The sequence below is a fragment of the Lacerta agilis genome, chromosome 10, assembly GCF_009819535.1.
Source record: "Lacerta agilis isolate rLacAgi1 chromosome 10, rLacAgi1.pri, whole genome shotgun sequence".
NCBI lineage: Eukaryota > Metazoa > Chordata > Lepidosauria > Squamata > Lacertidae > Lacerta > Lacerta agilis.
This window is the reverse complement of record NC_046321.1, coordinates 7,468,455-7,495,069: the sequence shown is the minus strand read 5'-3', so window position 1 is coordinate 7,495,069 and position 26,615 is coordinate 7,468,455. Positions and strand designations below refer to the sequence as shown.

Sequence of the window (26,615 nt, the reverse complement as noted above, 5' to 3'; positions counted from 1 at the left end):
GCCCATTGAGCCAGCAGCCCCGCCAGATCCTACGTGGGAGACGTGCAATTTGACAGAAAATGAATGGATCGCCCCTAGGAAACCCAGCAAGGCATCCCTTTGCAGCAGCAGCAGCAGCAGCCAGTCCTGAAATTAGATCTCTCAAAGACCACACAGACACACCCAGAAGGCATGCTGAGCCACTGAACTGCAGGATGCTTTGAAAGAAGAAGCAATAGATTCCTCCCTCCTCCCCTCCTGGGTTTCACTCTATTTGCATCAGATAAGAGCCCAAGCTGAATACATCCCATTATTGCAAGCCTTCCTCATCTTTTCTGCAAAGAGGTACCCAGAAGTGTAAAATCAACCCAGAGCTTGCTAACATAAAGAAAAACTAGGGGGTTTTCTTTGAAAGAGGTGTAACCAAAAGAAACTGTACCCGCACAATTACAAACATGAACAGGAAAGCTCTCGGAGAATGGGAATGGGGGCGATACTCATTTTAAAGACAGGGTATGCTTTTTGCAAAGGGCCCCAAAGATTGTGGGTGGGAAAGCGCCACCTCTTCTCTCCCCCCATAAGACTAACCTTCTCCCTTCAAGGTAGGCACATGGCCCAGCAAGCAGGCAGCAAAGCCGATCTCTAGGCAACAGGGGTGGGAGATGAATGCCTAGTTCTGGGTTTCAAAGCCCCCACCTAAAACTCAAGGGATGCTTTCCAGCATTGCTTCTAGGACAGTAATGCTTAGGAACATCCCCGGTTCCTTGGGGGCTTTTAAAAGACAAAATGTAATTAAAACCCGGAAGGGAAGATGTGGTTTGAGAGAAAACGCCTGGATTAACGCAGTGCGTGAATTAATTCAGCTGCCAGGGAAAGAGGGGGATCAGGTGAAGATTGCAAAAGGAAACCCCTTTGCAAGAGCCTTGCCTTTGTGCCTAGCTGCTCTTAAAAGCTGCGGAGCTGGACTACAACTCCCATCATCCCTGACCTCGGGCTATGCTGGTTGTGGGCTGATGAGATTCTGAAGTCCACAACATCAGGAAGGACAAAGGTTCCCCTGTCTGCAAAGGCACATCAGATTGTGCCACCCAAAGGTGGCAGCCCCACTGAAACCCTGCTGTTGAGAAGTTGCCTGTTCCACAAGAACAGGAGAGGCTGCCTTATATGGAGCAAGGCCTTTGGTCCACACAGCACAAAATCACCTAGGCTTGCTCAGACAACTCTCCCAAGGTTGCAGGCAGGGGACATTTCCAGCCCTTATCTGGAGATGCCAGGGACTGAACCTGCCTGGCTCCCGATGCAGCTGAGCCAAGGACCTTTCCTTTAAGTCAGATAACTGGTCCACAAAGCTCAGCTTTGCGGGATCGTTGCCAATCAGGCAAGATCCATACAAGCCACCTGAAGGCCCCCCACAGAATCCTGGGAAACGTATTTTCACACACAGACAGCTACAATTCCCAGCACCCTACCAAACTACAGTTCCTAAGATTATTTGTGGTGGCGGTGGGAGTCGTGTGCTTAAAATGCATGGGGTGAACCTGCCCCTTCCACTAGAAATGAGCAGGCACGGGGTCCTTCTGCCAGCAAAACTGGGAGAATAGGAAAGGGGGGGGGGAGGTAATAATGGGGGGAGCTTCCTCGGAGGTGCAATGCGGCAATGCACCCATACCCTCCTCTTCCTCTCTTGCAGCCCGACCTTTTCCTCCCACCCACGTGGAGCCGGGGATTTTTTTCCCCGCCGACCCCAGCAACCCACTCATCTGGATGGGCAGCTATTTTCCCAGTGGCGCGATGACCCCGCCGGGGGATGGTTCCCACGTTGCGCTATGCGCAGGCGGCTGGGACACGCCTTTCACCGAGTCGGGCGCGAGGAGGAAAGCCGAGCATCAGCTCGGATCGCCACCGCTTTGCACGCCAAAGGAATCCTCCGGCGCGCTCTCCAGCAAGCAGGAGACCTCGAGCCACGGGGGACCGACACTCTCCTTGGAGAGCTGCTGGGAGGCACCACCCGGAGCTGCAACGAGGAGCCACGGTGTGACTCAGCAGCGAGGCAGGCGCCTGCTCCGCACATCGCGCGCGGAGAGCCCCTTAGAGGGGAGCGCGCGCCCCTGCCGCCGCCATGCGAGTCGTGCAGCGCATCGCATCGCAGCCGCGGCGGGAGGAGGGCAGAGGAAGCGGAGGCGTGGCGCACCGGCGCAAAGAAGAGCATTTCAGGTCACCCACATGGCCCTGCCGGCCCGGCTAGCCGGGAATAGCTTCTTCCCTGCCTCGCCGGGCAGCGAGGAATAAGCGCAGCCGGCTCTCTCCTTTCAGCCGGCAGCGTCTCCAGGCTCGGTTTCAACCCTGCCTTGAGAAGAACACGGGGGGAAATTGAGGCCCGGGCTCCCTAGCCGCCGTTTCTCCTCCGCAAGCGGCAGCCGAGCCCTTTCCGCCCACGGTGGAGGCGCGGCTCGTTTCCGGGCACCGGCGAAGGAGAGGCGCGCAAGGTTGCCGGTGGCCGGCAGCCCGTACGGTGCCGGCTCCCCGCCCACGGCGCCGAGAACGGGCGCGCGGAGGGATCCACGCGGGGCTGCACAGCTCGAGACTCCCGTCCCACAAAAAAGGGGGGGCACTTTTCAGTTTAAACCAAAAAACCCATGAAAACGCCAATTCCCCGGCGCACAATATGCGCACAGTGCGTATTACGCACTGGATGCTACCCAATTTCTAAAAAAATGGAAAAAAATGCATTCGCCTTTAAATCAGATCCTGGTTTTTACCAGACCCATCTTTCTCTTCTACAGATTTTAGGGGTCAACCGGGTCCTTCGTGTACCCCCTTAAAAAGTCCCACGCCTCCCAATCACGTTCACTCTCCTCCACGAATACTCAAGGACGCTTCTCTCCAAAACCTACGCCGAAGCACCTCAAACCTTAAGCATCTCGTGCCCGGTTTAGCGGATGCGATGATACTCCGAATCCCTGCCGATTAATTGCACGACCCCCGCTGGTCGATTCCCACCCCCAGCCCTTATTGTACTCACATCTATGGGGCCGCGCCGGGTGATTGTCGGGCGGGAGCCAAATTTTCTGGATGCGGCTTTGCGTTAGCTCCATGGGCATTTTTAAAGCGGAGGTCTCGACGCGCCCCGGTTCCACCTTGGGTTGAGGATGCGGCGGCCGGAGTAAAGGCGAGACGTGGGTGGAGGTGGAGAGAAGAAAACAAAGGGAAAAAACCCTTTCTCTTTCGTTTTTAGTATTATCTTTTGGGTCTGTCTCGCTTCCTTTTCCAGGAATCGGGGAACTCCTGCAGTCTCTTAAGGCGTCTAGGCTGTAACGCAATTTAAAATATATCTGTATCTAAACGGACTTTTCAAAAAGAAACACCCCCCTTCCCTCTGCTGGAAGGACGGACGGCTCTCTCTTCGATCCCAGGTCAAGAATCGGAGCAATCCCTTGCAAACCAGGAAAGCGAGGTTGCTAGTCCTTAAGTGCCCTTCTCTTTGGGATCAGATTAATAGGTGCGCTCCGCATCGGGTTCATTCAGCGCTACGAGTGACTCGCGGCTGCCCGGCACGGCTATTTCTATAGGCCAGCCTGCAGGAAAAAAAATAAAAAACGAGCCTGGCGTCACGGCCCGCCTCCTCCTGCCGGGTCCAAGGGGGCGGGGGAAGCTCTTTCGCTCCCTCTCGCGTCCTGAAGGAGGAAGGGAGGCGAGACGCGGGGCAAGGCAGCCCCCGGCTGCCCCCGTCCGTCGGCCGGCTGAACTGAAGCCGGCGGGGCGCATTCTGCAGAGACGAAGCGACACGGAAACCTTTTGCAGGCGGGGAAAGGGGGGAACAAAAGGTCCATTTGAAAAGGAAGATTAGTAAAGGGTTTCCCCAACTTGGGTCTCCAGCTACAATTCCAGCTACAGTTCCCATCATCATCCCTGACCACTGGGTCCCGCTAGCGAAGGATGATGGGAGTTGCAATCCAAGAACAGCTGGAGACCCAAGTTGGGGGGACACTGATTTGATAAAATATTCCCAGGTGTTGTTGGACTACAGCTCCCATATCCCCAGCCATATTCCCAAACGCCTTGCTCTGCTTTCCTTTGAATCGCATCAGTGAGGCTGAGAGAGGGGTCTTGTGGTCTGGGCAGCCCAGGACCTCCTGAAACACTGCCCAGGATCGCACCTTCTAACATAGCAGTTTGACTTCAGCCCCACAAGCACACTCCCTTGTCTCTTGAGACAGACTGGATGCCAACAGTTCTCAGATGTTCTTGGGACTACAACTGCCATCATCCTCAGACAGCTTAGCCAATGGGTATGGGGTGGTGTTTGTTGCTGTAGTGCAAAAACTGGAGGGGGACCCAAGACCGAGCGACAATGTAGTAAGATACAGAGGATGTTGTGGAAGGAAACAATTAAGCCTGTTTCATCCCTACTGGAGTGATTTAGACAAGACTTTCTGGGCTAATTCCCAAGAAAACCTGCACAAGATTGCAGCAGTGGTGTCCTCATGGCAGGATTTTGGGGCTGAAGTCCAGGGTCCCCACTCAGCAGAAGAATCCCCAAACACACCAGGGCTGTCTTACTGCATATTGAAATAAGGAAGTAAAGCACATTAGCACCTGAAGAGTGGCACCCATGAGGCCATTAAACCCAGAATTCAAAATTACTTAACTGCATCGTTTGTGGACTGCACATTTAATAAACATGCATTTAACAAACATGTATTTAATTCTCTCACTAAAATCCAAGGGACTGTCCCTAGAAATCCAGTGAGTGCGATGGGGTTTACTGCTGAGTAAATCCCCAGCCAGCATGGTCAAGGATGGATGAGGGGAGCTGTAGACTGGGAACATCTGGGGGGCCAGAGGTTTTCCCTGTCCCTGGGGAAAAAATATTTCGATTGGATCATAAAGGGAAGGCTGTGAAATTATTTCCTTTTAATCATTTGACCAATTATCATTTACCACAGAGAGTTGCAACCATGAGAAGCTGCCTTATACAGAGCCAGACCATTGGCCCATCTAGCTCAGTATTGTTGACACAGACTGGCAGCTGCTCTCCGGGGTTTTCCAGAGGGTTCTCTCCCCCATCCTGCCTGGAGATGCCAGGGATTGGGCTGGGGGACTTTCTGTCTGCAAAGCAGATGCTCTTACTATTGAGTGATGGAAATTTCCTTGTACGGAATCAGATTACCGGTTCATCTTGCTCAGTACTGCCGTCACCCCTCGGCTTTCCAGTTAGCAGCCCACAAGCTTCATTCAGGTGGCCTGCGGCACCTGTGGATTTATGGTTGAAGAAATATTTTTACCTGTTTTTAACTTTTTATTGCATCTTACTGTTCTGCTGTTTCAGCTATAGCACAACAAAATACAAGACAGCCATACCTCAGAAGTCGAAAGGAATCCGTTCTGGAAGTCCGTTTGATTTCCAAAACGTTCAGAAACCAAGGCGCAGCTTCCAGTTGGCAGCAGGAAGCCCCTGCAGCCAATCGGAAGCCACGGAACCCACATCGGACATTCGGGTTCCAAAGAACGTTCGCAAACCGGAACACTCACTTCCGGGTTTGTGGCGTCCGGCAGCCAAAACGTTCGACTTGCAAGGCATTTGACTTCTGAGATACAACTGTACAGAAGAAATGAAAGCAGGAACGAAAAATACAATTTAAAAAAGGCAATATCTAGCAAAAGTATAGTCGCTACAAGACACAGAAAAATCATTAATTGGTCCCAGAAGACCCTCAGCCATTTTCAAGTGGTCCATAGTGGGGAATGGTTTAGGAACCACTGGGGGGCCGTGACTCACACCCTCTGTCCTTGGTTTCAGACATAGCACATTCCCAGTTATACCTTGGAGATACTGGGATAAAATCTGGGACTTTCTAAATGCAGAGCAGATATGCTCCACTGCTGATCTACAACCCTTCCTTACTATGCAAACTCTATACTAGCCATGCCTCTGACTGGGAACAAGGGGACTGGCTCTGAACTAGTTTTTTTTTTGCTTTCTGGTGCTCTGGAACGGGACATTGCTGGTAAAATTGAAGAGAAAACACATTTCATCCCGAAAGGATTGGCAAGGCAATTTTCGGAGCAACGTATAAAATGATGCTGCTGGATTCGGAAAAGAGAGTTGCACACAAGACGGGGAGAGAACAGGACCTCTAACTTGGGGTTTTTCTGCAAGAGAAACTATCAGCAGGCATTTCCACAAATGCAAAACTAGCTGCTTGCAGGAATGCCATTCTGATTACCATTTAAAGGTGCAGCACTGTCCTCATTACGGACTGCTGGGAACTTGGCATAGCGTGCCAGGGCTGGATTTGGGTTTCTGTTTTGGATGTAAGAGCTCCGCACCCATCACTGTTGCTTCAAGCTGACAGCATTTCCATGGGAAGCTGCCTTGCACTCAGACCCTGTTTTTTGCCAACCTTGACAGGCGGTAGCTCTCCAGGGTTTGGGGCAAGGAATCTCTTTCCCAACCCTGCCTGGAGACCTATTGGACCTGGGATCTTGTGCATGCAAAGCAGATGCTCTAGCCACTGAGCTATATGGCCCTCACTAAACAGGAACACAAGGAACTGCCTTAGACTGAGTTACATCACTAGTCCATCTGGTTCACTATTGGCTAGACTGACTAGCAATGGGATTTCAGACAAGGGTCTTTTCCGAGCCATGCTTGAAGATGTCATAGCTTGGACCTGGGACCTTCTGCATGCGACCCAGTTGCTCTGCCACTGAGCTGTGATCCTCCTAGGGCATTTTTAGACGTGGTTATGGAGGTTTGTGGATGCTGCTGTTGTTGTTTAGTTGTGTCCGACTCTTCGTGACACCATGAACCAGAGCACGCCAGGCACTCCTGTCTTCCACTGCCTCCTGCAGTTTGGTCAGACTCAAGTTGGTAGCTTCGAGAACACAGTCCAACCATCTCGTCCTCTGTCGTCCCCTTCTCCTTGTGCCCTCCATCTTTCCCAACATCAGGGTCTTTTCCAGGGAGTCTTCTCTTCTCATGAGGTGGCCAAAGTACTGGAGCTTCAGCTTCAGGATCTGTGCTTCCAGGGAGCACTCAGGGCTGATTTCCTTAACAATGGATAGGTTTGATCTTCTTGCAGTCCATGGGACTCTCAAGAGTCTCCTCCAGCACCAGAATTCAAAAGCATCAATTCTTCGGCGATCAGCCTTCTTCATGGTCCAGCTCTCACTTCCATACAACACTACTGGGAAAACCATAGCTTTAACTATACAGATCTTTGTCGGCAAGGTGATGTCTCTGCTTTTTAAGATGCTATCTAGGTTTGTAAATAAGAGGAACTTACAGAGTAACACAAAAACCAACCTACCTAAAAGCAGCTGTTTGCATCTCATGCAATCCTAGAATTGCAAAGGGACACCAAGGGTCATCTAGTCCAACACCCTGCAATGCAGGAATCTCAACTAAAGCACCCATGACAGATGGCCACACAACCTCTGCTTAAAAACCTCCAAGGAAGGAGGTACTCGCCCGGTATATGATACTCCTTTACGACTAAGGTCCTCCTAAGACAGGCCAAGAAGAAGAAGAAGAAGAGGAGGAGGAGGAGGAGGAGGAGGAGGAGGAGGAGGAGGAGGAGGAGGAGTTTGGATTTGATATCCCGCTTTATCACTACCCGAAGGAGTCTCAAAGCGGCTAACATTCTCCTTTCCCTTCCTCCCCCACAACAAACACTCTGGGAGGTGAGTGGGGCTGAGAGACTTCAGAGAAGTGTGACTAGCCCAAGGTCACCCAGCAGCTGCATGTGGAGGAGAGGAGACGCGAACCCGGTTCACCAGATTACGAGTCCACCGCTCTTAACCACTACACCACACTGGCTCTCATTGTGCCATATGAGTCCATTGCATTACGCAAGTGGGGGAGATCTGTGGGCCTCCGGCAGGGTTCCAGGCGTACGATGAACCAGAGCGGGGCAGCCTGGGTCAGAGCTCCTGGAATACAGGGCATCAGCATATGGCCTTAAATTTTGTTCATTGTGACCAGACGGGCTGATTTCATAAATTAACACTGCCGTCAGTGTTGCATGCCCCTTTTGCAAAATGCAAGCGGACAGGACTCTGCCCCGAGGAGATTACATTCAAAAACTTGCTACAAAGTTGTTGTGGAGGGAAATGGAGGCAGCGGAAAATAGCAAGGGGAAGGATCAACACCTGGCACCCTTGGACAGCGGCTAGGACCCTGGCACCCTTTGAGAGCCCACCACTGAACACCCCCCCACACACACTTTAATTTCCCCCCAGCCATCACTCTGAATCCACCTGCCACTTTAATTTTCCACCACTCCCCCAACATAATATCAGAATGGGGGTGTGGAGACCCAGGCGGATGTGTTTTCCCTCTTAATTCTCTCCCGCACCCTTTCATATTCTTCTGACACCAAATATGCTATAGCCCCACCCGCGCTGGCTTCCACCTGCATCTGCTGCGCACATGCTCAATCCCTAAACACTCTGTCTGCAGCTCAAGCAAAATTTGCCTAGCGATGAAACACAGCTTCCTTAAGTTAGGGAGAGGCCGGCCACAGAGAAAGCAAAAGGGGGTCAGCTGACTCACTCTGTCGCTGTGGCACGTTCCTCACGTCCCACATGGTTCCGCTGGGGAAGAAGACAGACAGGCCTGCCTGTCACTCATCCCTGGATGCAGGGATCCTGCAGGGACCACTCCTTCCTCAACTCCATTCTTGGTCCCAGCCACCGGCCAAGCATGTGCCTCTCTCGTGCTCAGAGAAGTGCCCTTCTCCCGTTCTTCCCTCCAGGGGATTGACTGGCACTCAGGAGAAGCAGACGGATGTGCCCTGGCAAGGTTGTCCAGAGTGCTGATATTACCCACAGTACAGTACAGCTCAGGATACTGAGCTATATTTGAGAGCAAGCCTTTTTAAGTAGAGGTGATTTTTAAAAATCACGCTCAGCATGTGGTTTAGAACTATTTTAAACTGTGTTTAGATATGGATGATAGATGATAGATGATAGATAGATAGATAGATAGATAGATAGATAGATAGATAGATAAATATAGATATTGATATTGATACATAAAAACAGTTTTGAATTGTTTTAAATGTTTTTATACACAGTATGTGTGTGTGTGTGTGTGTGCGCCTGCTGTCTTTGTCACTGGAGTTTTCTTGGCAGGGATACTGGAGTGGCTTGCCAGTTCCTCCTCCAGGTGGATCACGTTTGGTCCAAACTCTCCACTATGACCTGTCCATCTTGACCTGTCTATAGCTTCCCTGAGTAATTCAAGCCCCTTCGCCACGACAAGGCAGTGATCCATGAAGGGGATTCCCAGTAGTGATGTATGGAAGTGAGAGCTGGACCATAAAGAAGGCTGATCGCCGAAGAATTGATGCTTTTGAATTATGGTGCTGGAGGAGACTCTTGAGAGTCCCATGGACTGCAAGAAGATCAAACCTATCCATTCTTAAAGAAATCAGCCCTGAGTGCTCACTAGAAGGACAGATCCTGAAGTTGAGGCTCCAGTACTTTGGCCACCTCATGAGAAGGGAAGACTCCCTAGAAAAGACCCTGATGTTGGGAAAGATGGAGGGCACAAGGAGAAGGGGACGACAGAGGACGAGATGGTTGGACAGTGTTCTCGAAGCGACTGGCATGAGTTTGGCCAAACTGCGAGAGGCAGTGAAGGATAGGTGTGCCTGGCGTGCTCTGGTCCATGGGGTCACGAAGAGTCGGACACGACTGAACGACTGAACAACAACAACAAAGTGTGTGTGCGCGCACGCACGCACACACACATACACAGTGGTACTTCAGTTTTCGAACGTCTCTGTTCCAGAAGTAAATGCTCAAGGTGGTCAACATTATTCTCCTCTTCCTCATTGAATCCTCACAACAACCTTGTGAGGTAGGTTAGGCTGAGAGGCGGCGATTGGCCCAAGGTCACCCAGGGAACTTCATGCCCGAGTGGGGATTCAAACCGTGGGTTCCGTGGTCCTGGTCTCACAAGCTAGCCACTGTAGCACACTGGCTTGCAGTGAAAGGCGGGTAAGAAATCTAATAGTCAATCCATTCAATTCATTTTTTTATGGCCAAAGGTATTCGCAATGAACAACAGAAGCCAAGCATTCCTCTAAAATCACACAACATAAGTCTGTAATTCACAGCATAACATTTTAAAATTACAAAGCATTAACATAAATGGAACGAAGCTTCTTTGCGGCCGGAGCAAATTTGACAACCAGATGTGTAATTTGTAGGTAAAAGGTAGGTAAAGGTAAAGGGACCCCTGACCATTAGGTCCAGTTGTGTCTGACTCTGGGGTTGCGGCGCTCATCTTGCGTTACTGGCTGAGGGAGCCGGCGTACAGCTTCCGGGTCATGTGGCCAGCATGACTAAGCCGCTTCTAGCGAACCAGAGCAGCGCACGGAAACGCCCTTTACCTTCCCGCCAGAGTGGTACCTATTTATCTACTTGCACTTTGACATGCTTTCGAACTGCTAGGTGGGCAGGAGCAGGGACCGAGCAACGGGAACTCACCCCGCCGCGGGGATTCGAACCGCCAACCTTCTGATCAGCAAGCTATCGGCTATAAGGTCAACTATCACTTCCTAGGAGGATCAATCCGATAACCAGTAGGGAATATGCGAAAACACATATAGGTCCTGGAATGCAAATCTGTCGTCTTAAATGGCAGGGATAAGTCATGCCTGTGAATCAAGCATCGAAGTTACGAAATGGGTGACAAACGCAGTTCAAATCAAGAACAAGTTGCTCAATAGCTGAATAAGAGGAGGAGTTGTTTGTATGTTTGTGTGTGTGTGTGTGGTGATGCTCCTTGCCTGGATCGTTTGATCTACAGCTGGCTCTGCAACTAGCCACTAAAAAATAATGCTATCTAATATATATTATCAAAGCAGGTCATGCCCAGTCTTGGGAGAGTCTATTCAGCTCTTTCCCCACCCTAAAATAAGAGTCTGTATTCCAGGTATTATGGGTTGCTAGTGCTGAACCATTTTTGCATTCTCAGGCAGGAAGAAAAACAACATGAGCAGGCTATGCAAAACAACTTAGGGACTGCATTCAGATTACAAATCACAGGTTTGTTTTGTATTGTATATGCCAGGGTATACAAGGAGTGCAGAGTGATGTCTGCACTTTTCACAACAACCCTGCAAGGTACACTTGGCTAAGAGACTACAGGCCGCAAACTGCGTACATTTGAATCGGTATCACCTTTGAGGCACAGTAGCGCTCCGTCCAACATAGGTTTTCCTCTTCCGCCCCTAGTAGCTGTTGCAAAATAAGACCTTGTAAGCCCAGTTCAAGTAGTAAAGCGAGAAAGGAGCAATCGAGCAAACTATTAATATCATCCTTGGCACAGATAATTTCTGGCAGGATTAATGGCTTGTTAAAGGCTGGGATAACGACCCATTTGGTGCCCATTTGCGGAGCTGATCTTCTCATTAATTCCCAGGAAATGTGCCGCATCAAGGTAGCCAGGGCTTAATTTTTTCCCCTTTCTTAATCTGATTGCCACATAACCACAAATGACCCTTTTGCTATTTTGACACTGTCCTGTCCTTTGCGAAGGGTCGCCTTCGGCTTCTGTAAATCAGCTGCTTTAGCTACCAGAAAATGAGCACCAATACTGCACAGCAGTTAGCAGCTAACAGCAATTTGGGGTAGGTTGCTCTCTGTGGGGTCTTGGGGTCAGGGGAAGGAGGAGTTAACTACCTTTTTCAGCCGTGGGCCGGTCCACCATCCCTCAGACCATGTGATGGGCTGGACTATATTTTTTTGGGGGGGGGATATGAATGAATTCCTATGCCCCACAAATAATAATAATAATAATAATAATAATAATAATAATAATAATTTATAATAATTTATAATAATTTATTATTTGTACCCCGCCCATCTGGCTGGGTCTCCCCGGCCACTCTGGACAGCTATAACCCAGAGATGCGTTTTAAATAAAAGCACACATTCTACTCATGTAATAACACCAGGCAAGCCCCACGAATAACCCAGAGATGCGTTTTAAATAAAAGGACACATTCTACTCATGTAATAACACGCTGATTCCCAGACCGTCTGCGGGCCGGATTGAGAAGGCGAATGGGCCACATCTGGCCCCAGGGCCTTAGGTTGCCTACTCCTGAGTTAACAGCTCCTTGGTTCAGTTCCAAACCGGACTGGAACTCCAAGTGGCTGGGATTTGCAGGAGGAGGAGGAGGAGGAGGAGGAGGAAGCAACTGCAAGTGATGTGTTTAATGCTGTGTGCAACTTGGCCCTAAATCAGCTGCACAGACAAAAAGCCTGCCATCAAACGGCTCTCAGCAAAGGGAGGCCCAACCACACAAGTTGCCTGAATCCCTAAAACCGGTGCAGAAGGTCAGGACCCGGGGGGGGGAGACGTGGCCCCCAATTCTGCCCCCAATTCTCCGGCCCCCAATTCTGCGGTATAAGCACATTGCAGGAAGGCAAGGGGGAGGAAAACTCCCCACTCCCTGCCGCTGCTGCTTTTTGTAGGATTGTTGAGTCAGGTGGTTCCTCCCAGGGGCGTAGCAAGGGGGGGGGTGTAGGGGGTGTCCACCCCATGTTCCATAATTGAGGGGGTGACAAATTATCAAGGAACAATTACTGCCCGACTAGGGCGGTTCATAAAAAACTTTTTTTAAAAAAAAAAAAAAAAGCCTGCTCCAAAGGTCTTATCTTACTATACTAGGGATTATATAGCTATATATGAAATTTCATGCATATCGGTTAATATCTTGACCCTCCTCCACCAAAACAGCTGTTTACTTGGCTGTTTTCCTATGTCGTGAAGGCTGAAATTTCAGTTCAGAGGAGCACTTACTGTTCCCAACCCGAACCGTGTGGAAAGCCATCTAATTAGACTTTAATTTGATTTTGAGATGTTTTTGGGAGGTAATTTAATTATTGTTTGATTTTATACCAATGTGATTCCTGACATGCAGGAATTACAGCTAAAGGTGAAAAAGTTAGTTTCTCCCTCTGGGGTTCTGAAACCTGATAGAAAAGCAGCTTTGAAAAGGAGTGGATGGGCAGAGATGGGGTCCAGCTCTTTCTTCCCAATCCACCTGTGCTGTGTTGTAAATGGCCCCCCCACCATGGCCAGCATTTTAGGGACCTGGCAGGGGCCACGTCTCATTGTTCCTGCAATGCTTTTCCCAGCAGATGACCATGAGCTGCTTGGTTTGCAGGTTTCCTCCTTGGGGAAATCCCCCTGCAGCGGCTGTCCCAAAGATTACTCACGCGCTGCAGACAGACACTACTGCTAGTACTACTACGTGTCACGTAAGGTAAAGGCTGCTTAATGGGAAGAGAAGCCGTTTCACTTTTGTGCCCACGACACTTCAGGGAAAAGGACCGAGGAGAAAGGCAATGTTTACGGGGAGTTCCACAAGGTCAGAGTCATCATCACAAGGGAAAAGCTGCCCAATGAAAACTACGTCTTGGTATGTGATCAAGTGCTCTCTTCCCAACTCTGCCCTGTTCTGTCTGGTGTCACGTAGCTCTTTGTCCCATATATGCCCACACAGAATCATAGAATCGCTGTGTTGGAAGGGACCCCGAGGGTCATCTAGTCCAACCCCCTGCAATGCAGGAATCTTTTGCCCAACGTGGGGCTGCGACGAACCTCCACTTCAGACTCTCCCCTCGTTACTAAGTGAATTTTTAATCAGGTGTTCTGGGTCAAATTACAATGCACCCCACCTGTCCCTCTGAGGTCTGTCTGTTATTTCAATCCCCTTTTATCTATAATCTGGGGATCCCTTAGTTTCCTGTCCAGCGGCCGTGGCCGGTTATATCCTCTGCTCTGGGCTTCAGGGGTTAAACTCTTCTTTGCCTACAGTTCGGGGTCTCTCTTTCATCAGATCCCCTCACTATATCAGTTAGCTAAGCCCTCTTAGCAACTCTGTGGCAATACCAGGGTTTCCGCCCGCTAGCCCCTCCTGAGGGAACTCCAAGACACAAACTATCACCCTTCAGTTTAGTTTTGTCCTTTCCCTGAGTTCACCTCCTCAAGAGCCTACATAACTCGCTGGACCAAAGGAACGACGATATTTTCTTAGCTCAACAACAAGAGACCTTTATTTCTTACAGAACATAACGGTTTCAGTGATGGTTCATAAGCTTAGTTTCATAACAGTGTAAACTCTTTCTTTCAGCAACATATACACATCTTCAACGATCCTAACCTAACCTAACCTAAACCTAACCTGGCCCCACACCCTCCTTCTTCCAGTCACCACTCTCCAGTCACTAACGGCTGCTCCCTCCTTTTAAAGAGCGGAAGGTCCCGCCTCCCAAGGGGTATCTGCCACTCAAACTGGGGTGCCCATTAACTCCTAAAACACCGTGGGTTTCTGAACACCCCCTAACTTAGATCTGATTCATTACAGGGGCTCAAACCCACAGCCCTGAGATTAAGAGTCTCATGCTCTACCGGTTGAGCTATCCCGGACATGCGTGCTTTGATCCGCAGAACTTGGCCCTCTTACAATGCCAGGTAATATTCATTCTGCCCTCGCGAAGACTCCATCCTGCAGTGTCTACACTTTGGAACTCCCCGCCCATTGAAAATAGGCCCGCACATTTGATGCACTCGTTTTCAGTGCCTGCCAAAAACCTTTCTGTTTAAGCAAGCCTAACCAGACGTCTTAATATTTGACACGTGTTTTAAAATATTATTTTATTTTAGAATGTATGGTTTTAAAATTGTGAAAAGAAAAATGCTAACTTTTATTAAACAATGTTAGTGCTAATTTTAATGTATATTTTATGTACATTTTAACCACTTTGAGGTTTTGATGAATAACCGGTATATAAACCCTGTCAAATGAAATGAATTGTGAGCCCAGTTGTAACTGATACAAAGCCTGCAAACCTATCTTTCCATGTGCCAGCAGCAGGGCTATAGTAGCTTAAAGGTGGGTTGTTTGTTTGTTTGTTTTCCATCCAGAAAAAGTCCCAGTTTCAATCCAATAAGAGGGTGGCAATCTGACCTAGGATGGTCACGCTGGAGGAAAGAAGATTCCACCTAAACATTAGGAAGAACTTCCTGACAGTGAGAGCTGTTCGGCAGTGGAATTTGCTACCAAGGAGTGTGGTGGAGTCTCCTTCTTTGGAGGTCTTTAAGCAGAGGCTTGACAGCCATCTGTCAGGAATGCTTTGATAGTGTTTCCTGCTTGGCAGGGGGTTGGACTGGATGGCCCTGGTGGTCTCTTCCAACTCTATGATTCTATGAGTCACCACCACTATCTCTTCTTGGCCCCCCCCCCCCACCCAAAAAAAATGAGAGGAGGAGAAAAGCAAAGAATGTGAAAATGGAAAAAGAAATTTAAAAATAAACATTAAAAACAGTTGTCTTATGAATCTTGCATTGTAGTTGGGCAGGGCCAGAAAATATTTAAGAGTCCTGGTCTATAAAACCTGCCTCTCCCTTGACCTGGGAGATCAGGGTCCAGTTCCCCAATTCGCTGGGTGACCTTGGGCCAGTCACTGTCTCTGAGTCCAACCTACCTCAAAAGGCTGTTGTTGAGGATAAAACAGGGGGCAGGAGAACTATGTGCATCGGGGTCCCCAAACTAAGGCGCGGGGGCCGGATACGGCTCAATCACTTTCTAAATGCAGCCCACAAATGGTCCGGGAATCAGTGTGTTTTTACATGAGTAGAATGTGTCCTTTTATTTAAAATGCAGCTCTGGGTTATTTGTGGGGCATATTTTCAAAATATAGTCCGGCCCCCCACAAGGTCTGAGGGACAGTGGACGGGCTCCCTGCTGAAAAAGTTTGCTGACCCCTGGTGTACATCACCTAGAACTCCTTGGAGGGATGGCGGGATATACCGTAAATGTTTAAATTTATGAATTTAGTCTTCCCGGTCTGAATTTTGCCTGCCCTTAGAGGTGCGCCTGTCCCTTCGCTGAACTCTCAAACCGTTTTGCAGCTCAGTGTTGCCTCCTCTTCTATAGAAAAGAATAACACTTGTGTGGAAAACTCCCTGGAGATTTCGCTGGCTAGGCAGACAGCTTTGGGTATCAATGAATGGGGGGGGGGGGAATTCAAGCTTAGTCGGAAGTTTTCTTTGGGAAGGAAATGAAATATCCTTTGTTTGGGATATGAGCACAACTTACGCTCCCAACTCGCATTTGGAGTCTACTCAGAGCTGTCAACCTTCCTTTTTTTTTTTTTTTTTTTTTTTTTTTTGCTTTGGGAAACGGCGCTGGAATAAAGGAATTTCCCGCAAAAAAGGGAAAGTTAGACTCATAGAATCCTAGAGTTGGAAGAGACCCCAAGGGCCATCCAGTCCAACCCCCTGCCAAGCAGGAAACACCATCAAAGCATTCCTGACAGATGGCTGTCAAGCCTCCACTTAAAGACCTCCAAAGAAGGAGACTCCACCACACTCCTTGGTAGCAAATTCCACTGCCGAACAGCTCTCACTGTCAGGAAGTTCTTCCTAATGTTTAGGAGGAATCTTCTTTCTTGTAGTTTGAATCCATTGCCCCGTGTCTGCTTCTCTGGAGCAGCAGAAAACAACCTTTCCCCCTCCTCTATATGACATCCTTTTATATATTTGAACATGGCTATCATATCACCTTTTAACCTTCTCTTCTCCAGGCTAAACATACCCAGCTCCCTAAGCCGTTCCTCATAAGGCATCGTTTCCAGGCCTTTGACCATTTTGTTTGCCCTCCAACCAAATGTCATAGTTGACAGCTATGAGTCTACTGTCTCCAACAGGGGAGCTAAAATAAACACAGTCATGGGTGGCAATTAATCCCAAACAGCCTGATCTTCTGCAAATTTATCTGTTCCATCTTTCAAAGCCATCCAAGTTGGGGGCCATCGCTGCATCTCAGGAAGCTCCAGTTACAGGTGGGTAGCCGTGTTGGTCTGCCATAGTCAAAACAAAATCGAAAATTCTTTCTAGTAGCACCTTAGAGACCAACTGAGTTTGTTCCTGGTATGAGCTTTCGTGTGCATGCACACTTCTTCAGATACACTGAAACAGAAGTCACCAGATCCTTAAATATAGTGGGGGAGTGGGGAGGGGTATTACTCAGAAGGGTGGTGGGATGGGTGATAGGCTGATAAGTGTGGAAAACCTGTTGACGACTCTAAACGGCTGCAATTAGTCTTGCAGGGAAAGGCAAGGGGTGAGATGGCTAAAGATAGCTTTGTTATGTATAATGAGATAAGAATCCAATGTCTTTGTTCAAACCAGGTTTCTCCATGGTTTTAAGTTTGGTGATTAGTTGCAATTCAGCCACTTCTCTTTCCAGTCTATTTCTGAAATTTCTTTGTATTAAGACAGCTACTTTGAGATCTTTTATAGAATGTCCTGGGAGATTGAAGTGTTCTCCTACTGGTTTCTCTGTCTTGTGATTCCTGATATCAGATTTATGTCCATTTATCCTTTGGCGTAGGGTTTGGCCTGTTTGTTCTCAGGAAGCTGTAACAGAAAGGTATTAAGGGCACCTCTCAAGGGTGGCAAAGTGCTTCTGCAGAGTAAGGGGCGATTAGATAGCTCGGGGGGGGGGGGCGCTTTTCCCAGCAACACAATTATTTGGGGAGGAAAAGAGGAGAAAACCCCATTTGCAGAAGCAGCAACAAAGGACTCACTGTGTCAATCGGTTGGCAGCAGCACTTTGAGAAGCAACACGCGGCCATCTCCATAGCAAAGGTTGCTGGGCCGACAGATTTAGGAAAACAGCATTCAGAATCTGAAAACGGGCTGCCAATTGGATCTCAAGCATTGCACAGGGGGATTTTTTTTTTTTAAAAAAAAATGTGCATGCATTTTTATGGTAACATGGGTGCGTTTCAAAGGATTTTTACTGCTCCCTGACCCTGCTGCATATATGCTGCTTTTTAAGGAGAAAGGGGCAGGTGTTTCACTAAGGTGGCTCAGGCTGTTGCTGGAGAAAGCAGGGGGGTGTCACCTGCTTGAAGAAATCTCAGCTGAATTGATTGAGTTTCTACTCAACTAAATTTGCACATGAATGAATACAGTACAGTGAATCCAGGGAAGGCGTTTTGCAAAATGGGAATTTCCCACTCCTTACTTTGCACGCTCTGAGCAAATCCTCCCTCCACTCCCCTGAGGGTCAGGATATGTATGCATGCAGCTACTTAAAGTAAAAGCTGTTGTTTTTGCAGCACCTTAAAGGCTAACAAACTGCATCAGCTTTCCTCCAGCTTCCCACTGAGCACTTCATCAGAGGCATTAGGCGAAATCTTAGCAGAAATCAAGGAGAAAATGGGAAGGTCGGAGATGAGGGACAATGAGATGCAATAAAACTACAGTCAGGGATGATTAGAGTGTAAATATGTGTTGAACAGACACACATTTAACCCTTTCACAACAGCAGATTGGTGATACAGTAATGCAGTTATCTCAGCAACGCTGAGTACATTAACACCTGTGAAGGGACAATTGACCATCTGCAAGACACAGACACGGATAACATTAACAGCCTGCCCTGATAAGATCATCAACACATGGCATTCCTTAAGCCTGCTGCCTTTACATTCCTGGGAATCTTTTTAACGCAGGGCCCTAAACCACTAAGAAAGTAAACATTCCTGCTGTAATGAAAAAAAGTCCCGGGGTTTCACCAAGGGAGACCTGGGACAGCCATGCATCACACAGTTACCTTGCCTCAGGTGAGGTTTTCTCCCTCTGCTTAAACCCACATCACAGTCTCAGCCCTGTTGTGGGGTCAAATAAGGCAAGAAACAATAAAGGAGAATAACACGACAAGAGCATTGCTGGATCAGGCCAAAGAAGGCCCATCTTGTTCATCATCCTGTGGGTGGAATGAAATATTTCACATAACACCAGTCCTGAAAGGCCTACATTGGCTCCCAGTACATTTCCGAGCACAATTCAAAGTGTTGGTGCTGACCTTTAAAGCCCAAAACAGTCTTGGCCCAGTATACCTAAAGTAGCATCTCCACACCCATCATTCAGCCCAGACACTGAGGTCCAGTGCTGAGGGCCTTCTGGCGGTTCCCTCATTGCAAGAATTGGGGCTGCAGGGAACCAGGCAGAGGGCCTTTTCAGTAGTGGCACCCGCCCTGTGGAACACCCTCTCAGAAACCCAGCCAGATGGGCGGAGTAATAATAATAATAATTCCTTTAGGGAGAATTGCAGCAGAGCGCCCTCCCCTCTGATTTGTGGGCTTCAAGCCCCACCTAGGTAAAGGGACCCCTGACCATTAGGTCCAGTCACGGACGACTCTGGGGTTGCAGCACTCATCTCACTTTACTGGCCGAGGGAGCCAGTGTACAGCTTCCGGGTCATGTGGCCAGCATGACTAAGCCGCTTCTGGCGAACCAGAGCAGCGCACGGAAACGCCGTTTACCTTCCCACCAGAGCAGTACCTATTTATCTACTTGCACTGGTGTGCTTTCAAACTGCTAGGTTGGCAGGAGCAGGTACCGAGCAACAGGAGCTCACCCCGCTGCAGGGATTCGAACCGCCGACCTTCCAATCAGCAAGCCCTAGGCTCTGTGGTTTAACCCACAGCGCCACCCGCGTCACTTCAAGCCCCACCTACATATGAGCAAAATCTTGCCAGGCCCCTCAACACCCCTAATATGCAGAGGAGGTATCAGGTGGGTGAGTCTTTCCTCTGCCTTCCTCCAGATAAAGCCCAAGGTCACCCAGCAGCTGCATGTGGAGCAGAGACGCAAACCCGGTTCACCAGATTATGAGTCTACCACTCTTAACCACTACACCACACTGGCTCTCATCTTCCTGTTAGAAACCTAGCAGAAGAAGGCCCCCGCCCGCCCGCCCGCCCCCCCACTCTCTCCTGAGACGCTTTGTCCAGCTGGGGAAGCCAGGACAGTAATTGATGGTTTGCATTCCTACTTGCTCCTGAACATTAATGATCAAAACAGGTATTTAAAAGCCAGCCCCCCTCACATCCGGAGGGATCCAGTTCTCATTTCTCGGAAAGGCTAAAAGTAAACAAGTGTGGGTTTCACATATGGTAAGCCCAGGAGTACGGACCGTTTCGCTACTGTACAAGTCGGAAATCTGAGCCTACGGGGTCAGTGGATTAAGAAGATCTGGGTAGCGTTTGAATGATGTCACCGGGACATTTGTTGGTTTAATGGCTCATGCTGAATTTGTACCTAACGCTTGTCAGTGGCATGTCCCTGGCTGCTCGTAAAGGCATCTCGCTTTCCTAGGAACTGAATCGGACGGTGTTTCCTGACTGTAGCCTAAATGCAGAGCCGTCTTTCCCATAGGGCTTAGTGGCGCATTGCGCCAGGGCACCGGCCTCTCAGGGGCACCCCGGCAAGTGGGGGAGCTGCGCGGCTTTGCCGGCGGCCTCCCCTTTCCCTGCACACCTGCCAGCTGCGCCCCACCAACTATATATATATATATATATATTACAAATAATATTTATTAGACTTTTCCAATTATAACCAAATTACCCTCAAATTGCAATACATGATTAAATTTTTCTAACCCCCCTTTCTCTCACCAAGAGGAGCATACCAAATAAACCCCCCTCTCACTAGGGTGAACAGTTATGATTTGCCAATTTAATCAATTCAAATACACATATCATCTTAACCCCACGGAATTCCCCGACTCCCGCCCGTTGACTCCCACCTTAAACCTAATTTAGTTATTACCAATTAATCCCCATACTATTTCCTCTCTTTCTTACATTTAATATTATTTCTTACAAAATACTTTTCCAATTTGCAAATCCATTTCCTCATTTTTAAACTATCCTGCACACTCATTGTATTTCTAAGCTTCCATTATTCATTCCCCAATCTATTACAACAGCCTAATTAAAATTAAATTTACTTTCTTCCCCCCTTTATTCACCATTCATTTTAAGACCATATCATTGTCCATTACCGTTCCATATGTCGTACCATAGTAACAAAAGAATTTCAACAAAGTTCATAAGTTTTTCAACCCACCCCTACCCTTTCGAAAACCGAAATTCCAGAGTCCTGGGAAGCAACCCACCAACTATATGGCTGGCGGGTGTGCAGCTTCCTTCCCAAGCCTCCACGGGAGAAGAGCGATCCCCGCAGAGTCTTGGGGAAAGGTCGACAACCCTGGGAAAGGGGGGGGCGCCGGAGGGATCTTTGAACCACGGCGCCGGATATGCTTAAGACGGCCCTGCCTAAATGGCTGGCCTGCAGAAAATATTTGCCTGGCAGGGAGCAGGAGAACCAGCGGTGGACATAGCAGCAGCTGAAAAGGCCAGTGACAGGTGGAGCAAGTCATTCTAGTTCTGCCCGTATCCTTTTCCTGCTGAGTTCTGCAAAGAGCAACGCTGGGAACACAGGCCAACCTCAGCCTGCCCTAATCCAGAGCCCCGCTGCCTGCCTTCTCACGGGGGGGGGGGGGCTCTGCCTACCATTGGCTCACCTTCACCTCCATCTACGATTCATCTCCATACATTCCATCCTGAAAAAACACCAGCCACCACTTCCTGATGCAGGCTCCCCCCCCCCCCCCGTTAAACAGCTCCTACCACTCAGGGATTTCTCCTAATGTTTAGCTGGCCATTTGCTTTCCACACAAATTTTCCTGGCAAGATGTGACCTGTACAGGCCGGACCAGATAAAATTGCAACAGCTGCATTCTGCACTAGCAGAAACTTCCCAAAGTGTTTCCAAGGGCAGCCCAACGTACAGCCTATTGCTGTTGTAAACGGAAAATCCCAGGTGTGGAACTGCCCAGGCACCTGGCCCTTGGGGATAAGCCCACTGGTTTCTGCGGAGTTAAATAAAAGAAGTCCAGCCACTGGAGCAAGGACAAGACAGGGTTTATTGCGCAATAGGTTACAGTCAAAACTGCACACCCAGAGCAGCGTTACAAGAACTTTTAAAAACTCCTATCATATCCCAGAATACAGTTTGGAAACATCATTACTACGTCACGAAAAGGGAAGGGTTATACATGATTAACATATAGGAAAAACAAGATTAGCATATGGGGGAAACAGAGCAATATCAGGGAGATAGCCCTGGGCCAATGTGAATTGGTGTTAAGTATTGGCAAGGATACCTTGAGCACTTATCTGGGAGAGAACAATGGGATTCCAGTTACAGGTGGGTATCTGAAGAAGTGTACATGCACACGAAAGCTCATACCAAGAACAAACACAGTTGGTCTCTAAGGTGCTACTGAAAAGAATTTTCTATTTTGTTTCGACAATGGGATTCCAGCTGAGGGATATTAGCCCAGTGGCTTCCTGAAGCACCCAGAGATTACCTGCTGAGGCATTTCCCTGTGCACTGGTCTCTCACCTACTGGATCATGGCAGAGAGATGGGTTCCCTTAAGGGCATCACTCCATACCCCAATGAGTTTGCTCGGGAGGAGACTTTGCTTGGGTGACCCCCCCCATAATTTCTGTAACACTGTCATCAAACTCAAAAGATTTCCAAAGAGCGGGTAACCATGGACAGGCCATCGCCATTCAGAAGCGGTTGCTGCATCTGGTAGAAGCAGCCCACAAAGGCTTTTTGGGGGAGAGAATCGCATAAACTATTCCGTTTGCGGGGCGCTGCAAAGCGCTGCAAAATATTGCCAAACTTTGGCACCAGTCTGAAGCGATTCGGACAATGTTGCGGTTTTTTTTGGGATGTTAACCGCGAACCCCGGTTTGATGTAACGGTTACTCAGTTTGGGGGACGCTGGGTCTTTGCTGCAAAACGACTGCAAAACTTGGGCACGTGCTTGGAGGGGACCCCAAAATCCAGGGCTCGTAGCTAACGAAGCTGAGGGGAAAACGCTAGCCTGCAAAAGAGGCTCGCAGCCTGCATTTCTATGGTAGCTGGCCAGCGTGGAAATATATTTCTTATGCTACATTTACACAAAATGGTTTTTCTACCAGGGAGTCTGGCAGAGAAGGGGTGGATCGCTGCTGTCCCACTTCTGCCAGCATGCTGTGTTTCCAGCCAGATGGGCGGGGTATAAATAATATCTATCTATCTATCTATCTATCTATTTCCAAGTGGGTCGTGGAGGAATAGATTTTCCCTCCTCTGTGGCTAGTGCAGAAACCATGCCAGTTCATAGCTGTCAACTTTCCCTTTTTTTGCAGGAAATTCCCTTGTTCCAGCGCCGTTTCCCATTGCAAAAAAAGGGAAAGTTGACAGCTATGGCCGTTTCCCATTGCAAAAAAACAACAACGGAAGGTTGACAGCTCTGTGCCAGTTGGCAGAGGAGGGGTGGCAATACCTGTCCCTCCCTCACCTGCCCACTCGCTCGCTCACCTGCGTGGAATTCCTGGTCACCTGTTGCTTTCAAACCCGTTGTAAAATAGAAGGTGGCCACAAATATGCAAACGTCCTCTTTTAGGAGAAATGGCGAGCCCTTTGGGAACCGACTGAATACCAAGTTCCCAAACATGGGAACCGTCTACCCACGGCAAAGATTTATGAATACCATCAAGCCATCTCCTCCTGACTGTGCACCCAAGAAGGAGAGGTTGAGGTGGTCAGCTGGCAAAGATTTTGCCCTACAAAGGGCTAAGAAAGGCAGTGTGCATGCACACGAAAGCTCATACCAAGAACAAACTCAGTTGGTCTCTAAGGTGCTACTGGAAAGAATTTCCTATTTTGTTTCGCCAATGAGAAAGTTATTCATAGAAGGATGACGCAGATGCCTGGGTCCTGGATCGCAGCAGCCCAGCGCAGTTGACTTCAAAACGTGCTTTCAAATTTGCACAAAACGAATGTTGTTCTCCCCTTTCAGCCACAAGAAGGAGGGGGAAAGAAGAGATGGTGAAAGGCGCCTGGGATCTCTTTTTCAAAAGGGTCCAGGAAGTGGAGTCGCCAAACGTCCAGTAGTCCTGAATAATCCCGTGCCATAAAGAAGAAAAAGAGTAGCCACGTTGTTGGGAAAATGGCCATTTGACGGAAGCATTGACAAAAGACAGTGCGGGCTCTAAGAGACAAGGAGGCCAAGAAGCAAAGTCTGAACTGGGAAGGGCCATAGCTCAGTGGCAGAGTGCCTGCCTTGCAAGCTCAAGGTCCCAGGTTTGATCCCCGGCATCTCCAATAGGGTTGGGAGACGCTCTATGTCTTAAATCCTGGAGTGCCACTGCCACTCGGTGTAGACAATACTAGGTGGCCCAATGGTCTGACTCGGTTAGGGTTGGGAACAGTAAAGTGTTCTCTGAACTGAAATTTCAGCCTTTATGACATGGGGAAACAGCCAAGTGAACAGCTATTTTGGTGGAGGAGGGTCAAGATATTAACCGATATGCATGAAATTTCATATATAGCTATATAATCCCTAGTATAGTAAGATAAGACCTTCGGAGCAGGCATTTAAAAAAAAAATGTTCCTTGATAATTTGTTACCCCCTCCATTATGGAACACGGGGCGACCCGCCCCCCGTCCCCCTTGCTACGCCCCTGCCCCCAGTGTTGCTTACAGGTACCCTGGCATGAGATCGTGTTTCCCGGCCACAGTGAACACCCTTGCATTTTATTTTATGTATTTACTACTTATATATAGTGAGAGGGTGGGGAGGGGTATGACTCAGAAGGGTGGTGGGAATGGGTGATTGGCTGATAGGTGTGGTAAACCTGTTGACGACTGTTAACGACTGCAATTGGTCTTACAGAAAAAAGCAAGGGCCAAAGACAGCTTTGCCGTGTATGATGAGATATGAATGTCTGAATGTCTCTATTCAGACCAGGTCTCTCCATGGTTTTAAGTTTGGTAATAAGTTGCAATGGGGGTGGAGACGGTCCTTCAAGACAAGCCCTTTTTTTAAGAGACAGTTGGCAACCGTACACCTCCCTTATCCATCCTCCCCCCAGGCAAACAAGAGGGGTTATCCCCTTGCAAAGACACATTCCAACCAGGTGTTCAAGGAAAAGATGCAGGAAGAAAGAGAGAATCCCAAGGGCCAGATATAAAGTCTTGGAGGACCGTACTGGGCCCACATCCACCTCTGGCATAGAGGCTGCATTGCCACTTTGTCCCGATTTTGCATTCCCACCATTTTGCGACAGGCAGTGCCAGGATCCCTCCAAGGCAACAGAGCTCCTTCCTGCCTCCCTTGGGAGTCTTTCTATAGTCCACCTATAACTATTTCAAAGGGACAGCCGCTGCCCTCTCCCAGCGGTCACTGCAAAGACGAAAAGCAGGAAACTTTTGTAAACCTCCAACGAAGAACGTGCAAGGCGGTGTGAACCGAACGTGACTCAGCCGGGCAGTAGGCCAAGTTCATGAAAACCAAACTGGAAAGAGCCTTTGAGAAGATCCCAACGAAACAAAAAGCCACCCCACTAGGGTGGGAGGCAGAAGACGACCCGAGGAGGTGGGCTTCCACATTCTTGGCAAGACTGCATTAGGGAACGGTCCTTCCCCTCCTCCCCCTGAATTAACACGCCAAACTTCCCACCTGACAATCAGGTATTGCACTGAAATAAAGTATCTTTCCTCAGAGTCCCATTGGAGAAACAAGCTGTAGCTCAGCAGCAGAGAATGTTTTGCACGCAGAAGATCCCAGGGTCAATTCCCAGCCTAGAATCATAGCACTGTAGAGTTGGAAGGCACCCCCGAGGGTCATCTAGTCCAACCCCCTGCGAGGCAGGAATCTTAACAAGTGGTCCCCCATCCAGTTTGAAACCATATCGGACCCTGCTTAGCTTTGCAAATGTGGCTCCGAAAGACTCCCTCTCTGAAAATGCTGCCTGCCAATGTACGCAGTAAGGAACAGAGTGGTACCTCTGGTTGCAAACGGGATCCGTTCCGGAGGCCCGTTCGCAACGCGAAAAGCCCGCATACTGAAGCGCCGTATCTGCGCAGGTGCACGGCGCCATTTGGTGCTTGTGCGCATGTGCGAAGCGCGATTTAGCGCCGCTGCGCATACGCGAGCTGCAAAACCCGGAAGTAACCCTTTCCGGTACTTCCAGGTTGCAACCTGAAAAAACGTAACATGAAGCAAACGTAACATGAGGTATGACTGCAGCGGTCTGACTTTGCAGAAGACAGTTTCCTTATTGACCTTATTCCAGGGGTGCATCCACACCAGCCGTTCTTGCTGCAACTGTCGCACTTTGATTGCTCATTTATTTTTTTTGCAGAGCAGGCAGACAGTGTCGTTTTCCAAGTAGCTGAGCCAGTGTTGTTCTCGTTGGTTTTGCATCCCCCCCCCCCACAATGCTTTTTTTTTTTTGGCAGGCCTGATTTGTGGGCAAACATTAGGAAGGAAATGGCGGTTGCAGCCACAGCCTGTCCAGTGCGGGCGGATAAAACCCTATTAAGGCTTGGGGGGGCATCCTGTGCCTTTAAATCAGGTGACAGGAAACCTGTGGCCATGTAGATGATGGTAGACTCCAAATGCCGTTGGTCTGAGTTGGCACGGTCCGGGGTTAGTGATGATGGGAGTTGTAGTCCAGCAATACAGCATTTTCACTCCAACTGAAAGTGTTCAGTTAAAGGAATGGTTGTGAAAATAAGAAATATCTAGGCTGATGGGAGGTGGGGGTCCAATATATATTATATTATATTATATTATATTATATTATATTAATGCCACCTATCTGACTGAGTTGCATCTGAGGGGGGGGGGGCAACAGGACTTATTTAACCGTAACCCTTGTCCCATGTTCGAAACCCCAGAAGC

At 48.9% G+C, this 26,615-nt stretch overlaps 1 protein-coding gene across 5 annotated transcripts in view; it reads right to left on the bottom strand.

The window, feature by feature from the left end:
* PFKFB3 (6-phosphofructo-2-kinase/fructose-2,6-biphosphatase 3) overlaps positions 1-26,615 on the bottom strand; it is a 69,139-nt gene that overhangs the window by 28,396 nt on the left and 14,128 nt on the right. For 2 of the 5 annotated variants that reach the window (XM_033162210.1, XM_033162209.1), the window contains exon 1: positions 3,002-3,307. The exons of 1 other annotated variant lie outside the window; for it this stretch is intronic. In XM_033162210.1, coding sequence (XP_033018101.1) covers positions 3,002-3,080 — 79 coding nt within the window. In that variant the 5' untranslated portion in view covers positions 3,081-3,307. Of the gene's footprint in view, positions 1-3,001; positions 3,312-26,615 lie in introns of those variants that run through there. 2 more of the 5 variants (XM_033162208.1, XM_033162211.1) reach the window with 2 other exon arrangements.